Source organism: Propithecus coquereli, unplaced genomic scaffold, assembly GCF_000956105.1.
Source record: "Propithecus coquereli isolate 6110/MARCELLA unplaced genomic scaffold, Pcoq_1.0 Scaffold127, whole genome shotgun sequence".
In the NCBI taxonomy this organism is placed as follows: Eukaryota; Metazoa; Chordata; class Mammalia; order Primates; family Indriidae; genus Propithecus; species Propithecus coquereli.
In genome coordinates this window covers 1751611-1767142 of record NW_012136858.1, presented here as the reverse complement: position 1 = coordinate 1767142, position 15532 = coordinate 1751611, and the positions used below count along the sequence as shown (strand labels likewise).

Below are 15532 nucleotides of genomic sequence, written 5' to 3'. Positions count from 1 at the left end.
ATACTACCCAAACCCATCAGTAAGCCTTTAAGGCTAGAGTTTGTTTATTTCTATGTAAAGCCTCTAAGTAAAATTTCTGACCCATGTTCCAAAGGCATCTGTCTACACAAGCAAGGAGTTTTTGTTTTCCAGCAAGGGCCTGACCTGACCTCACTCAAAAAAGGCCATGAGTCCTTGGAGATTGTAAATCATACACTGCTAGAAGGCAGTGTCAACAGAGCACCTTGAGCAAGGAGATCAAAGTCTCCAGAAAGAGGAAGGAGAAGGTTAGGGAGGAGGGGAGAGACACACATGAGCCGGCAAGGACAGCAAGAGGAGGAAGAGAAGAGGAAGGATGAAGGCAGGCTGGAAATCAACACTATCACTTCTCTCAGCAAGCTGGAGAGTATCACTCACCTGGCGAGTGCTCTTAGAGCCAGGCATCCAGAAGTGAAAAAAAAGGGGCCTTTCCTCATCCTCAAAACTCCAGCCTATGCAATTTCACCAACCCAAATTATGTAGACCAAAACAAAACAAAACAAAAAACACAGTTGACTTTGTTAAAGAACACTTTTATGTTCAGAGGCTGTCAATACATTCCTTTTTACCAATTAAACTGTAAATCAAATTTAACTCCTATTAATAGACTCAAAGCACAATGTCTATTCATTAAGATTATAATAAATTTCTTTTAAAAATTTTATAAAATTTCTTTTGTAAGGGAACTATCTTAAAGAATATCTTTGTCAAAAAACCACCAGAAATATATATTTTTTAAAACCTAGCTAAAAAAAACCTAGCTATGTCTGCTTAAATTCTTTTAAATGTTTGTTTAGGAAAACAGAAGCTCTTACAGATAAGACAGAAAACAAACACATGTATACAGAGGTCCTCTGTAACTAAGATTCAAATATATGAGGGAGGGCTTCATAGTTTCCAAAGCATTTACATTGTCTTCTCCAAATCTCACAATAGCTCAATGAAGTAGGTAGGAAAGATGTTATTATGTAATTTGAAGATAAAGAGACAAGTCCATAGAGCTAGTAATTTTTGAATAAAGTTTCAGGCTAGTGAGGAGTAGAATGGGAACTAGAATTTAGGTCTTTAGGCTTCTTGATAAATGCTTCCAATTTTCTACTTTGAAAATTAATGTAAAAGATACTTGAAAACCTAAGAATTTGTATTTCTTTAAATTATTCTCTAAATTGACATACAACTACCTAAGTACAGTAAATATTCTTAGGTTTATGTTTTTAGTATGTAAAGAATAGTAAATAATTCAAGGATGAGTAAGTTAAGGGGAGGATGATGGCAGACAACAGAGGAAAAAGAACTAGAAACGACCACAGCCTTACCTTATTATGGATATTCAGAAAATATTCAGAAAAACCCGAGAGCCCCTAAAATAACTGAGTTCTAAGGGCTTGACCTCTAAATTTTAAAAGGCCTAGAATTTTACCTATACCATACTATCATCAACAAATATCTACTTCACATATTTTGTGCAACTTATCAAGTCCTGCAATTCTTAAAAATAGCTTTTAATGACTACAGAAATGCTTTAGAAAGTATAATAGTTTGTCCAATTCACTTCCCTTGTAAAAAATTTGTTCTGAACTTTCTACTGCTTTCAAGTGTTTTTAGGGGAGATGGGGTATATGCTCATTTAAATTATCTTCTTATTTCAGTTGACTATGCTGGACTCTTTTTTCAATAAAATACATTTTTACTTTGCTATATTTTCTGCCTCATTATACTACTGAGCTCAGCTTGACTAGAACTTTTTCTTATTGTCTATACCAGCACAACCCAAAGTATATACTGAGGACCACTAGTGATAGGGCTATTAATAAGTGTTAATGCAAACAAACAAAAATGAAGAGTATTTTGCTAAACAACACATAAGAAATCCCTCTCTTGGAAAGTCACAACAGATATTAGCATATTAAAGGCTCTAAGAAATCCTGTATGTATCATGGTTAACTTTGCTTAATTCATCCTCACCAAATTTACTTTATCTGCTCCTCTTTACACAAGAAAATCTTGGATTACCAAACTGGCTACACTGGAACATTTTCAATGAAACCCAACTCAGTATAAATTATATAACATGATCATAAAGCCCAATATACATTTTATTTATACATATATGAGGTTACCTAGATCTTATTAGACAGTATTTCTTTGAAGGAGGAATAATGTAACATTATTTGTAAATAATGTAACATTATTTACATTAAATAATTATTTACATTATTTACATTAAATAATTATTAGTTTATTTTTTCTTTGAAGGAGCTTCCTGGTCAATTCAAGCTCCAACCAAAGGAGATAAGGCCTAGACTTACTATATAGGTATAAATATGTAAATGCAGAGCTAATATCAGTTTAATACCTTTCATCTTTAAATGCTAATTTCTCCAATTGGCTTCTCCAAATTATATCATCCTCTGTTTTATTGAAGAACATCAACTTCACTTTCCTTAAAAGAAAAAAAAAAACTCAGAAAAAAATAATTAATAACATTTAAAATATACACAAACAGAAAGTCTAAAATGAACTAGGGTGAATGTTTTAGTGCCAAGTAGATAACCGAAAGTATCAAAAACTGAAATGAGATAAGAACCAAGTTAATAAAATAGCTAGGACTGGAGGAGGCAGAGTAAGAAATGATTAATGAGGGAATGAGAACATGTCTATTAAGGTCCAGCAAGTAATCAATTTAGAATATCTTATACTAATATAACAGCCTCAAAAAGGATAGTAATTCGAGATAAAATTACATACCTGAGACTAGGTATACTAGTCAAAGCATAATTCAGTATTTTAACCATTGGTGTGAAGCCTGTTCCAGCTGCCAACAAAAAGAGATCTTCTAATTCTTGTAAGGTGGATATTTTAAAATTGCCCTCAGGACTGCTTACAGAAACAAAATCTCCTAAACAATGAAATATAAACTAAATCAGAAAAACAAAACAAAACACCCAGGGAAACTAGGAGGCTAAAAGTAGCTGAATTTAGAAGATTGATGAGTAACAAGATGAATACTTAACTTGCAGGCTATATATCAGTCTTTATGATATGTGAGGAGTTTCAGGGGTAATCATTACGCCACCAAGCATGTCTGTATTACATCATTATAATCAAATTAATAATGAGGTTTTATGACATCATTTCCCACTGTTATTGTCCCAAATCACCTGAAGTCTGAAATTTACAAACTACTGTAAAGTATCTATCCACAAATTATAAATAAGGAACTGATTGCTAAGTTAAATTATAAGTCCCTCAAAAGCAGAGTCCATATATACATGTCTTGCATGGTAAAGGGTAGAGAATAGATATTCCCTATTTACATTTGATTATTAACCATAGTAATAGTATTAGTAGGCAAGAAAATTGAAATAGAAATGTATTCTAAAACCTCATGCTGGTAAATGTGATGATCTTTCCTCCATCAAATTTTTGAAAAGGTCTATCAATTAAAACAAGAAGGTTGTTTTGAGTTTAATTCCTATAAAAACAAAGCAAGATCAGAAACAGTCAGCTGTACTCAGAGCATGCCACTTTCCAATCTAGAATCAACACAGTTGAAAATCAGTGCCCATTTTCTACAGTACATACAATCACCAGTGCCAATTCTCTACAGTTGATACAATCACCTTGTATCGCTCAAATAAGAAAACTGCCTTTAGGACTAGATTCAGAAATTTCCAGTGTAATTTTAAAAATGAAAAATAAGGTGTCCATAATTTTAAGATGATTTCAAATATTTGATTTTATTATTATTATTATGTTTTTTAGAAAAACGGTCTTACTCTGTCACCCAGGCTGGAGTGCAGTGGCACGATAATATCTCACTGTAACCATGAACTCCTGGGCTCAGGCGATCCTCCCGCCTCAGTTTCCCAAAGTGCTGAGATTATGTGTGTGCACCACTGTCCCTGGCTCATCTAGTTTATTTTAAAATGTTTGGATGCTCAGAACTTTACCTTTGTTTTCCATTGCAGGATAGTAAGAATCTTGCAGTAACTGATGAATTCAGTATTTGAAAGTAATAGAGACTCCTTATTATAGCTTGAAAGGGATCATAAGATCAGAATGTCCTTAGGAAAAACCCAGATAGATGGCTGGTTACTAAAGAAGCCTCACAGGATGTTATTAACTTGGTGCCTTTTATTGATAGTTCAGTCCTTTCAATGTTACAAAATTAATTAGACTCAGGCAGGGTGACTGATGCTAATCAAATTCACAAGAGATTAAAGTACACATGCCAGAATGGCAACTGATTTACAGCTGGGGTTATATGTATCTAGTAACCTGAACATTATGTGTCCCATCCAGGGTATCTTATTCCTAGTATCAGAACATGTGAAAGGCCAAATTAATCATATAAAAGTTGCCTGATGAATATGGGATTGAAACAAAGAGGTGGACAATTGTATGGGGGCATTCATTTAGGCCATGATGAGGCTGCCTGAGTTATCACTACCATGCAAGTGCACAACTCTCTAAGTGACACAGTATTCGTGCCATGTCTCACTTGCCTGCACAAAGTTGAAATAATACTTCATCTTATTCTTTGGGCTTTCTTTTTCCATGCTCTAGGCTCTCTCTACCCTTCTATGTTCACAAAATCTCTATAAACAGGTATAATACATATTTCACTTACTGTATTATGTGCCAGTTCTTTCTTCACAAGGTGATAGTCACCTTCGCTAGATTTGTAGGTATTTCAAAATATTGCAGATTCACATTCATATACAATACTTTGGTTTATGTAACTGAAGATGACTGATCACATCTACTATGTGTCGATTTCTAAGCTTAACTCTTAGGAAGTAACATAATTTTCTTTATTTTCAAATTTTAGTGATCCACTTCGCTGTTACCCCAATAAACTGCTAATGCTACCTTAGAAAGAGGAAGAACACTTTTGTCATTAGGTAAAAAGCAGTGAAAAGGAAATACAGAAAAAGGGGAAGAGGCAAGAAGAGAGGTCTTTAAGTCTTAATAGATCTCATTATGGTTCTTTATTCATACTTTCAAAGTACATTTACTAACAGCCTATTATGTGCCAACTGCCATGCAAGGCATTGCAAATACAAAGATAAGACAATTTCTGCCCTTAAACCCAAAGTCTTATAAAGAAGGAATATATTTATTATTATAATAGAGCTATGAACAAAGTGTTAGTTATTGGGGGGTTCAGAGTAGGAGGGAGGTTTTATAAAGGAAGTAATATTTTGTTTGGTTTTTTTAAAAAAGGCACTTGACAGGTAGAAAAAGGGTTCATGGGTATCCTAGGTGAGGCAACTGCATGTACCAATGAATGAGGATGACAAACTTGTGGGACTGTGAGTAGCACAAGTATTTTTGTACAGCAAGAGATGAAGCTGGAGAGATTATCAAAGTCTTTGTAGACTACACAGTACAGGTAATGGGGACCCATCAGAGGTTTCAAAGTTGCAGAGCAACATAATTGAATCTATTCTCAGGACAGTTTGGAGAAAGAACTAGAAAATGCAGATAGAGAAAGTTGCCAGTTAGAGTCAATTGTAAGAGACGAGTTAGAGGCCAAGAAAGAAATGATAAAGGTTTGCTTTAAGAGAGTGGCAGAAGGGATAGGGAGTAAAGATTATAAAGTCACTGAGAAGTAGACTCAACAGAACTTAGTGGCTGACTAGACTGGGACAGAGAAAGTGAGAGAATCAAGGATGACTCAAGTCTCCGGATTGGGTCAAGGTTGAACAGTGACGCCGCAAATAATGAAGACAGGTAATATGGAGTATGGATAGGATGCATGAGACAAAGAGAAGATGATTTTGGGTCATGTTAAGTTTAAGATATGACAGACTCCCACATGGAGATGAGTAACTAGAGGGCAGTTTGATCTAATCTAGAGCACAAATCAGGTTTAAAAATGTAAAATACTAACCAATCTGAAGATGATCAAGCTCTGGTGTGAAAAGTCCAGCAGGATAGACTTTGATCAAAAAGTAGATGTATTTATTGTTAGGAAGAATTGGTTCTTTGAACTCTGGGAGTAAGGAATAAGATACAGGTGTATATGGCTTTACTATTTCTGTACCTAGAAAAAAAATCACAACAAATAAATTAAATTCTAAAAATCTAAAAAGCTCTTAATAAAGATGAATCATACAAATTTTACACTATTAGTATACATTTAAAACTATATACCTAATATGTATATAATTCTAACTGTATGTTCTACATGTATATAGTATACATAAGTATATACACTTATGTATACATATATGTAAGTATATGTGCTGAAACAATTTTAACAAATCAATACTTTACCCATAATGTAAACAACCTTGTTTTATTAAATGTAGTCTAATCTAATAGGGATATATGGTTGTTTCTTTGTTTTGTTTTGTTTTTGAGACAGGGTCTTGCTCTGTTGCCCAGGCTAGAGGTACAGTGGCATCATCATAGCTCACTGCAGCCTCACACTCCTGGGCTCAAGCAATCCTCCTGCTTTAGCCTCCCAAGTAGCTGGGACTACAGGCGCGTACCATCACGCCTGGCTAATTTTTTCTATTTTTTGTAGAGATGGGGTCTAGCTCTTGCTCAGGCTAGTCTTCAACTTCTGACTTTAAGCAATCCTCCCACCTCAGCCTCCCAAAATGCTAGAATTACAGGAATGAGCCAGGTGCCCAGCCACGATATATGTTAATAATTTTAGTCAACCATCTATTCTATCAGCACATAAACTACAATGGGCGACAACAAAAATGGTGTCAAAGGTTTACCATGGGAGATATCTAAAGGTAATAACATAATTTTAATTATATATCAAATTTTTTTTTTTATATATATGCCAAATTTTTAATGTGGCTACTGATGGCCAACAGGATCATTTGGACAAGAGAAAGGGAGGAAATTTCACTTTTTACCTTATATATTTTGAATTGTTTTAATGTTTTAACATATTATATGTTACTTTGGTAACTGAATGAAAAGAATGTTAATCCAACTACTTCTATTAATATTATTTTTAAAAAGGGTGAAACAAATAAGAATTCATGTTATATTTTTAGCTGGTCAAATTCCAAAGAGAAGAGTCATTACCCATTTAAAAAATCAAAATTTTATTAATGGCCCCTTGATGTATACAAAATTAAACTATACGTAAATTAAAATACATTGGCAGTGACTGCATACGGGGAGATACCAGATATTGAATGGTAACCTGCCCCCCAGTGATGATGCAGATAAAAACTTAACAGTGCCATCATAGTATACCATATCTACCAAATCCTAGCTGGTAGCCTATAAAGACTGATTGCTGGAAACACTATGACTAACATGAGAATTTTATCTTTTGCAGCTTCAAATGGCCAAGAAAATGTTGGACATCAATAAGAAGGGTATTTAAAACAAGTGAGGTAATTTTAGGATGAAAATGAGGGGAAAAGAATTCACATTTATACATTTATAGAGTTTCTAATACTGGTAGCATATATAAGAAAATCATTTATAAACATCTACTCATTTTGAATTTTATAAATTCAACTTCATAAATAATACAGTCCTAAGTAGCTAATAAGAGATGCTAGTATGAGCTTCTAGTAGTTGTCTTCATGGAGGACCATTTGTGTACTCTCTCACCTCTTTCCTTTAGGGTTTTATTAGTAGTAAATTACAATGTTAGTGGAACCATCATCTCTCTAATTAGTGGCAATTTCTTTGTTCTGTCCACTAATGTGGCACAGCTATAGTTCCAACATGTAGGAAGCACTGCATCCACAAACCTAGATTCTAGCTACAGTAAATCTAGCTGCGTGGAAACATTTATTAATAACTTAAATGGCTGCTTCCTAAAGAGATTAGTATTGATTTTCAACTGCTTATAAAAGAAGAACATGTTTCCCCAAAGCCTCTGTTTACCTTACCTGTAATAGTTAGCTTGAGGTAAACATGTTGCCCAATGGGCACCTGAAGATGAGTGCTTGGTGGCAGCATCAAACAGAAAAGCTTCGTATCATGAGTAACATCTTCCTTGGAAATTAACTGGCATTTTCTGTAGTACAAACCTAAAAAGTGATTTATTTTCTCTTATTGATACATAAATTAATAGGGATACTAGATCACCTAGAGAGACCACATACTCACCTTTTGCTCTCTAGAAAGCTTCAATTTCAATAAAATGCCTACACATTTAAAAAATTCATCAATATTATGATTAATTTTTTTACTTTGTTTCCTGAGATATCTATTGTGTAAGACTTATAAATACTTCTATAATTTGAAAAATTAACTTTATGAGTGTTATTTCTTCATTTGTTATTAAAGCACATTAAAACCATTACATTCTAAAAAAAAATATCTAATTTATTTCTTCTTAAATTCACTTCTTAAATAATTCCATTTCTTAAGCCTTATATTTATAAAATTAAATTATACATGTGAAAAACATTTGATTATGAACAAATTCACATTCTAAAGTCTTTTCTTACACAATGAAAAAGTCCTGAAGCTTTAATTTTTAAGGTTTAACAATATTAGCACTATTAAGCAATTTTAGAAATATTTCTTTGATAAATGCAAGAAAAATACACATTCTTGTGTCTCTCTGTGTATATGTAGTATGTAAATGAATTATAAAATGCTTTTAACTGTCAAAAATTATTAAAACAAAAAATAAACTTTTATGCTTAAAGATACAAGTTTTAGTATCTGGAAAATTAAGTGAAAAACTGAAGATGCTAGATTTGTTGTACCAATATACAAATAAAAGAAATCAAGTATTTCTATAAATACTGGAAATATTTGAAATTAATACTCTAAGCTCAGAAAATATTATTTGTATAGAAAGCAAAATAATACCATTTAGATTAGAAGAACTTATTACAGAAGTTCTGTGAGAATATTTTCACTTAAAAATTCTCTTTTGGACATAAACACCATACCAGAGTAGACTGATGATATTCATTTTTTTCATTATTTCCTCTCTCATAAAACAGTATTTTACAGAGATGTAAAGGAATTAACCCTGATAATGTATTTCTCATCCTAATTATTCTGGTTTTCTTCAACCTAAAAATATTTAAGTGGGTGCAGAAAGATTTAGTCCAGATCTTAGCAAGTGAAAGCCCAACAGCTAACAATCAACACTTAGTGAAAAACTGAAATTCACATATAATCCTAAGAAACCACTTTGGCCACTGTTGAATGTAACTTCTCTTCTCCCTTTTGTACACCAAAGATCTCAGTCCCTCAATTTTCCACCTGCTACCTTGGTAGCTCAGTAAGTACATAACTGTAGAGTATACGGTTTTACACAAAAACCTGGGGGCATCATTTCAGGTCACCTCACTCTAGTGCTAAGACATAGGCTTGGACCAGATTACGGCTAAGAACACCACCCTAAAGTTATTGTGGAAGGCTCAACCTGCACTGGACCAACCACAGGGCCAAAGGACATAGGCCCACCCAAAAGGAGAAATGAAGGTAGAAATGATGTCCTTATTCCTTTCTTCGGAAACTTTCTGGAAACCACGGTGAGAATGCAATCAGAGACCTCTATGCAATATATGTCTAAATATTTAAAAGTTATAAATCAGACACATAACTGTCAAATAAAGTATGTTCTATGCTATACCTTGAAATATATACTTTCATACTGTCCTAGAAGGCTAAGTTCAAATTCAGGATTCTTAAACTTAAGAGTGTCATACAGTGTGACGGCAGAAGGATGAAACCTGCACCCTACTGCCAATCCCTTGTCTTCTCATCCTTGGCTCCGCTGGACACTGAGTGGGGCAAAGCAGGTTCGCCTCTTGCCCAAGTCTAAGGGCCACAATGTTTGCCTCTAATCAAATCTAGTGCATATCATCCCGATAACTTTACTGCTGAATGAAAATGTTCACCTTCTGACTTGACAATTTCTACTCCAGAATTTGCCAGAAAAGATTGCTACAGCAACTCTCCAACTCTACATAAACCACAAGGAAATACTGGCTTACAGTGATTTACTGATTTATCCTGTTAGAGAGTTGACACAGCATTCCTGTTATCTAACATCACTGACATAATTTCAATCTTTTACTGATAAAAGGCTGACATAATTTCAAGAGAACATCCTAACTATAGGTTCTAGACATTTTAAGAAATATTTAAGAAAGTTTTCATCTTTCAACTGCACTGAGAAGACAGCAGAGACAGACGAGAACTGTGGCATATGAGGAAAAAGATGCAGAAAGCAGATACTACTGACTACTTCAGTCTGGACAATGCCATTATTTAAGCGTTAGGCTTTTGGCTTTGTAAGCACAGATAGTTATATAAGAAAATGAGACATTGAAAATAAATATAAGATGGTAAAACAAAAACATAAAGCAGAAACATTTCTGCCCCAAATGCCTAACTTCTTTTAATAAAATACATATAATTAATATTGAAATACTCAGGCTAACACTGAAAAATGGACGGTTATATTATTTGGGCATACTTTTTTTTTAAAGTTAAAAAGAAACTGTATTTTCCCCTTTTAACCAAACAGAATTTCACAACGCTGAAATAGAAAACACAGGCAAAGTCCTCAATGGGAGATAGAACAGAAAGAGAAGACTGGACTAGGAGTCCGCATTGCCCTTAATCAGGGATTTCTTCTGGCATATATCTTTAAAGTACTTAGGTACTTTTATTTTCCCTGCTAGAAACAGAGGCTTACAGAAGTTAAAAAGCTTGCCCAAGGTCACAGGGCAGCTGGAAAAGATGTGGGATAGAGCAAAAAGTTATTAGTGTTTCTTGTTCTAACTCAGTAGGCCTTGTTTAAAAAGTTTGAGAACCATGTTCTAGACTAATACATCATTCTTTAGTGTCCTCCTATTTATTTTGAGCATGTCACTCCAAGCACAAATATTTATAGATTATCCCTCTGTCCTTTACCACTCCCTACTGACTATTTAATGTTTAAATTAAGGAACCAGCAGTTCAGCAAGTCAACATTCCTCCCAGGTACAGTTCTTCCTCATTATTCTCATTCTTTACTGTTTCAATACTTTTTCTTAGCATTCTTTACTACTTTCAATTACCTAAATATCATTTATTTATCTCCTAATTTACAATCTACTTTTTCTCATTTACTCCTGCAAGAACTTCCTAAACCAACCGGGACAACCACTTGGTGAGATTACACAACTAAAAATGCAATCTACGGAAAAGAAACAACCCAAAATATCTATAATATTTAAAAATATATAGACATAAATATTTACATATGACCACAAAGAAAAAACCCCACAATCTACAGTTTTTCAATTCAATAGACATTCCATTTAGAATTTGTCACAGTTCATACAGCAGGAGCCAGGCTGATTTAACCTTGCTAGCTGTCCGTTTCTTCCAAGACAGTGGTCTCAAAGAGCAGTCAACTTGACTGCAGGGATGATGTTCAGAACACTTGAAAAGAAACTATTTTTAAGCACTTTAAAAATGTTTATTAACATCATGACTGATAAAATAACTCAAACTCATAAAGTCATTAGAATAGCTTCTTATACTAATGAAACAAATCTGAGTTATTATATACCTTTAAAAATATTACATAACAGCATGTATTTTGTTATTGTTTTTAAAAATTATTCAGCATTTTCACTAATTTTGATAGTGTCCACTTAATTTCTAGTAGCATAGTTTTATTAACCACACTTGTATATATGAATAAGAATTCATTCACAACTTTTAAACAGTAGGGATAATAAATATCTATGGGTTCATGTCTATTTATATATTTGGATAAAACATGAAGCAAAATGCTCAAAAATTAAGAATTTTCATATATGATTTTTAAATTATTATTACTTTTTCTTTTTTTGCAATAGGGTCTCACTCTATTGCCTGGGCTAAGTGCAGTGGTGTCATCAGAGCTCCCTGCAGCCTCCAACTCCTGGGCTCAAGCAATCCTCCTGATTCAGCCTTCCAAGTAGCTAGGACCACAGGTGCATACCACTACACCCAGCTAATTTTTTTATCTTTTGTAGAGACAGGTCTTGCTATTGCCCAGGCTTGTCTCGAACTCCTGGGCTCAAGTGATCTTCCTGCCTCGGCCTCCCAAAGTGCTAGGATCACAGGTGTGAGCCACCAAGCCTGGCTAAATTAGTATTATTAAATTGACAATAAAGTATAGATTCCTTTTTGTTTTAATTATTACTGTTAAAAATATTCCTAAAGTGTATTAAGATGTTTTGCCACTTCAAGTAGACTGATGTAAACTGAATTTTTCTTTCAAAGTAAGGATTTTGAGTTAAACATTAGCCTTAAACTAAGAAAAAGGCAGCTCTTTCTCCAAGCCCAGCTTCAATTGGGCCTTTAGAGAACAAAACCATTTGGCAAGATTGTCACTAAGTTTAAATACTTCTAAGCCTACCATCTTTCCTCTCATATTCCAGAACTAATAAGTCAGCCAACATTGTATACTGAAGTGCTTGATCACTTCAATTCCAAATTTTCAAACTTCTCCTATCGTATCTTTTAATACAGTAAATTTTTTCCTCAATTACACAATCTATTTGTGTTTATTCAGATTTCATAGTCAGGACATTCTGATAGAAATGAAAATAAGATAGTAAGATGCCAAAGCACCTTACAGTTACTGTGTGAGCAACAACTTAAAATTAATTGGAAGCATCAATTTATTCCATTCATACAATTTAAAATATTACATACTACATTTGAATTAAAGGTAAAAATGAAATAGCTTCACTTCTTTGATTGATGTTCTTTACTATGAGTCTTTTATGTGAGTGTATTCTAGATTTGACATGAAAAGACATTGTATTAAAAATTTTCAACTTGTAAGTTTATTTTCAAACTAAAATTCTTTTAGCAAAGAAACTTCAGTAAGATGAAGCCAGCATGCTATACCAAAGAAGTCAATAATTTTAGCAATACATATCGAAAACCTACGAACCACATGATGGGCTATAAACATTTGAGCTTACTGATAGCCAATTAATTATAATACTTTGATGATGTAAGTATTCAGCTTTGCTACTGAATAAAATAACCTACAGTTTTCGTTATAAAGATTTAAAGGGGAGAAGGAAAAAGAAAAAATTATGTTTGCTGATTCAGTCAAATAAACAAAAGTATCTCCTAAACTCTGAGTCATTTTCCAAAAGTAGAAAACCTACTTCACTGAAAAATACATCCATGGCTACAATTTCACATAAGAAAGTGAAAACTTACTCTTTTTTGTTTTTAACAGTGGTTCAGGACTTGAGGAGAAATTTATAGCAGGAATAAAAGAGTTCATGGAAACCCTCAGGAAATTACAGAAAATGCCTGAATGATGATCATTCTAACTAGTACTTACAAATGGAGGTCAGCCTTGGGTTTCAGTATCATTTATTTCTTGGCCTTGGCTTTTATCCGGTTTGCTATTCTTCAATCACTAGCTAAATCAGATAATTTCGGGGCAAGAGATTTCACGCTAATATTATTTCTTTTCATTTTCATTGTCCCTTTCCTATTCTTTTCTGACCTGCTAGATCATTCTATTATTCCTCTATGTCCTTTCTCCCTATCTAATACCACAAAAATCAGACTTCCTCCTCTGGTAAAATTAATCTATTTGAACTTTCCTACACACCACTTAAATTTTTCTTTCTCTACAATCTGCAAAATGCCTCGCACAGTACGTAGCCAGTAACAATACGTAGATCTACCTGGAAAGCCTTTCACAGTTTTTACTTTTTTATTTTTTTGTTTGTTTTTATTTTTTTGAAAGCCATGGACCTCACTTTCAAAACATTGCTTGAAATTCACTTCCCTCAGGGAGTCATTCAAGATCAAATTCATCTGTGTCTATTCACTTGGGGCTACTTCAAAATATGTTCAATTTGTACTATATAACTTGTCCTTATTGGCCTGTTTCTTAAAAGAAGTATGCTTCAATCTCATGTTTGTATATGTTCTCTCTTCCACTTGGGAAAATAATTTTTCATGCTCTTTGTTTCATACCACAGTGCATAAAACAGCCGTCTACTCACAATGTGTATTCAAAATAAGGCTACCTTGTACTTTTCTGAAAATTAGTTATCTATAAACATATTTTCATAATTTTGAAATAGTAAGAAATATATATTGGTTTCTGACCTTGGTTCCTGACACAGAACTCCGAATACCATTGTATATAGGGACACTAAGAGAATCTTTTGTTGTAATATTTGGTCTTTAACCCTGGTTCCAGACACAGAGCTCCTAAAACCTTTTGTAATTTTCTGACTAACAGGAGTGTCTGACACAAAACTCCTCAATCCCTTGAATTTCCTAGGTGATAGGAGCATATTTTGTTCTAATGAGGAGACTGTTGGTAGGCGCCTAGATAGACTCAGGATGAGGGCTGGTTGCCAGGGAAACCAACCATGTGATTAGAGGATTCAAACCTTCAACTTCATCCCCAGACCTCCAGGGAGGGGAGAGGGGTTGAAGGTTGAGCTGATCGCCAATGGCCAAGAATGTAATCAATCATACCTTTGTAATGAAGCTTTCATAAAAACCCAATAGGACAGGGTTCGAAGAGCTTCCAGAAAGCTGAATGCATAGAGCTGCTGGGAAGGTGGCACACACATAGAGGGCAAAGAAGCTCCACACACCTTTTCACATACCTTGGCCTGTGCATCTCTTCCATCTGGCTATTCATCAGTATCCTTTGTAATATCCTTTATGATAAATGGATAAACGTAAGTGTTCCCCTGAATTCTGTGAGCCATCCTAGCAAATTTTTGAGTCCAAGGAGGGGGTTGTGACAACCCCGATTTATAGGTGGTTGGTCAGCAGCACAGGTCACAACCTGGACCTGGCAACGGTCATATGAAGAGGAGGGCAGTCTTGTGGGACTGAGCCCTTAACCTCTGGGGTCTGCACTGAACTCCAGTTAGTATCAAACCTGAGTTAAACCGTGGAACACCCAGTTGGTGTCACTGTAGAATTGGTTGTTGGTAGGAAGAAATCTACACATTTCGGTAACCAGAAGTGTTCTGCGTTGAGTGGTGAGAGGAGGAAAAACAGTTTGGCTTTTTCTATCTCATGCAATAATTTTAAGTATTTATAATAATTTTAAATATTTAAAGATGATAAACTTAATACATGCTATAGTACTTTGTTACAGTAGCCTGAACTAACTGACTAGGACGAGTGTGTGTGTGTGTGTGTGTGTGTGTGTGTGTGTGTGTGTTTCATTATTTTTTAGGGTGTGAGCCCACAAATACATAAAGAATGAAAATCAGAGACAAAAGCAATAAACTTTTAAAGATGATAAACTTAATACATGCAAGTTAGTTCCTTCCGAATCCCCTATAAATAACAGCAAAGAAGTTCTGTGTTTGTATGTGTGTGTGTTTCATTATTTTTTAAGGTATAAGCCCACAAATACATAAAGAATGAAAATCAGAGACAAAAGCAATAAACTTTGAGAGCTGACAAGGCAAAGAGATGACTGGTAACTGACTCAGCAGATCCAAGAGAGCTGAATTCTAAGCTAAAAGTGTAGAAAGCCAAAAACCAACACACTTTTACT

General features: G+C 34.2%; 1 protein-coding gene across 2 annotated transcripts in view; it reads right to left on the bottom strand.

Moving 5' to 3' along the window:
* The window catches only part of LOC105805317 (cytochrome b5 reductase 4), a 76683-nt gene that overhangs the window by 11271 nt on the left and 49880 nt on the right, over nt 1-15532 (bottom strand). For both annotated transcript variants that reach the window (XM_012638188.1, XM_012638189.1), the window contains 4 exons: nt 7902-8042; nt 5918-6070; nt 2767-2917; nt 2375-2461 (listed from right to left, as the gene is read on the bottom strand). In XM_012638188.1, coding sequence (XP_012493642.1) covers nt 2375-2461; nt 2767-2917; nt 5918-6070; nt 7902-8042 — 532 coding nt within the window. The remainder of the gene's footprint in view (nt 1-2374; nt 2462-2766; nt 2918-5917; nt 6071-7901; nt 8043-15532) is intronic.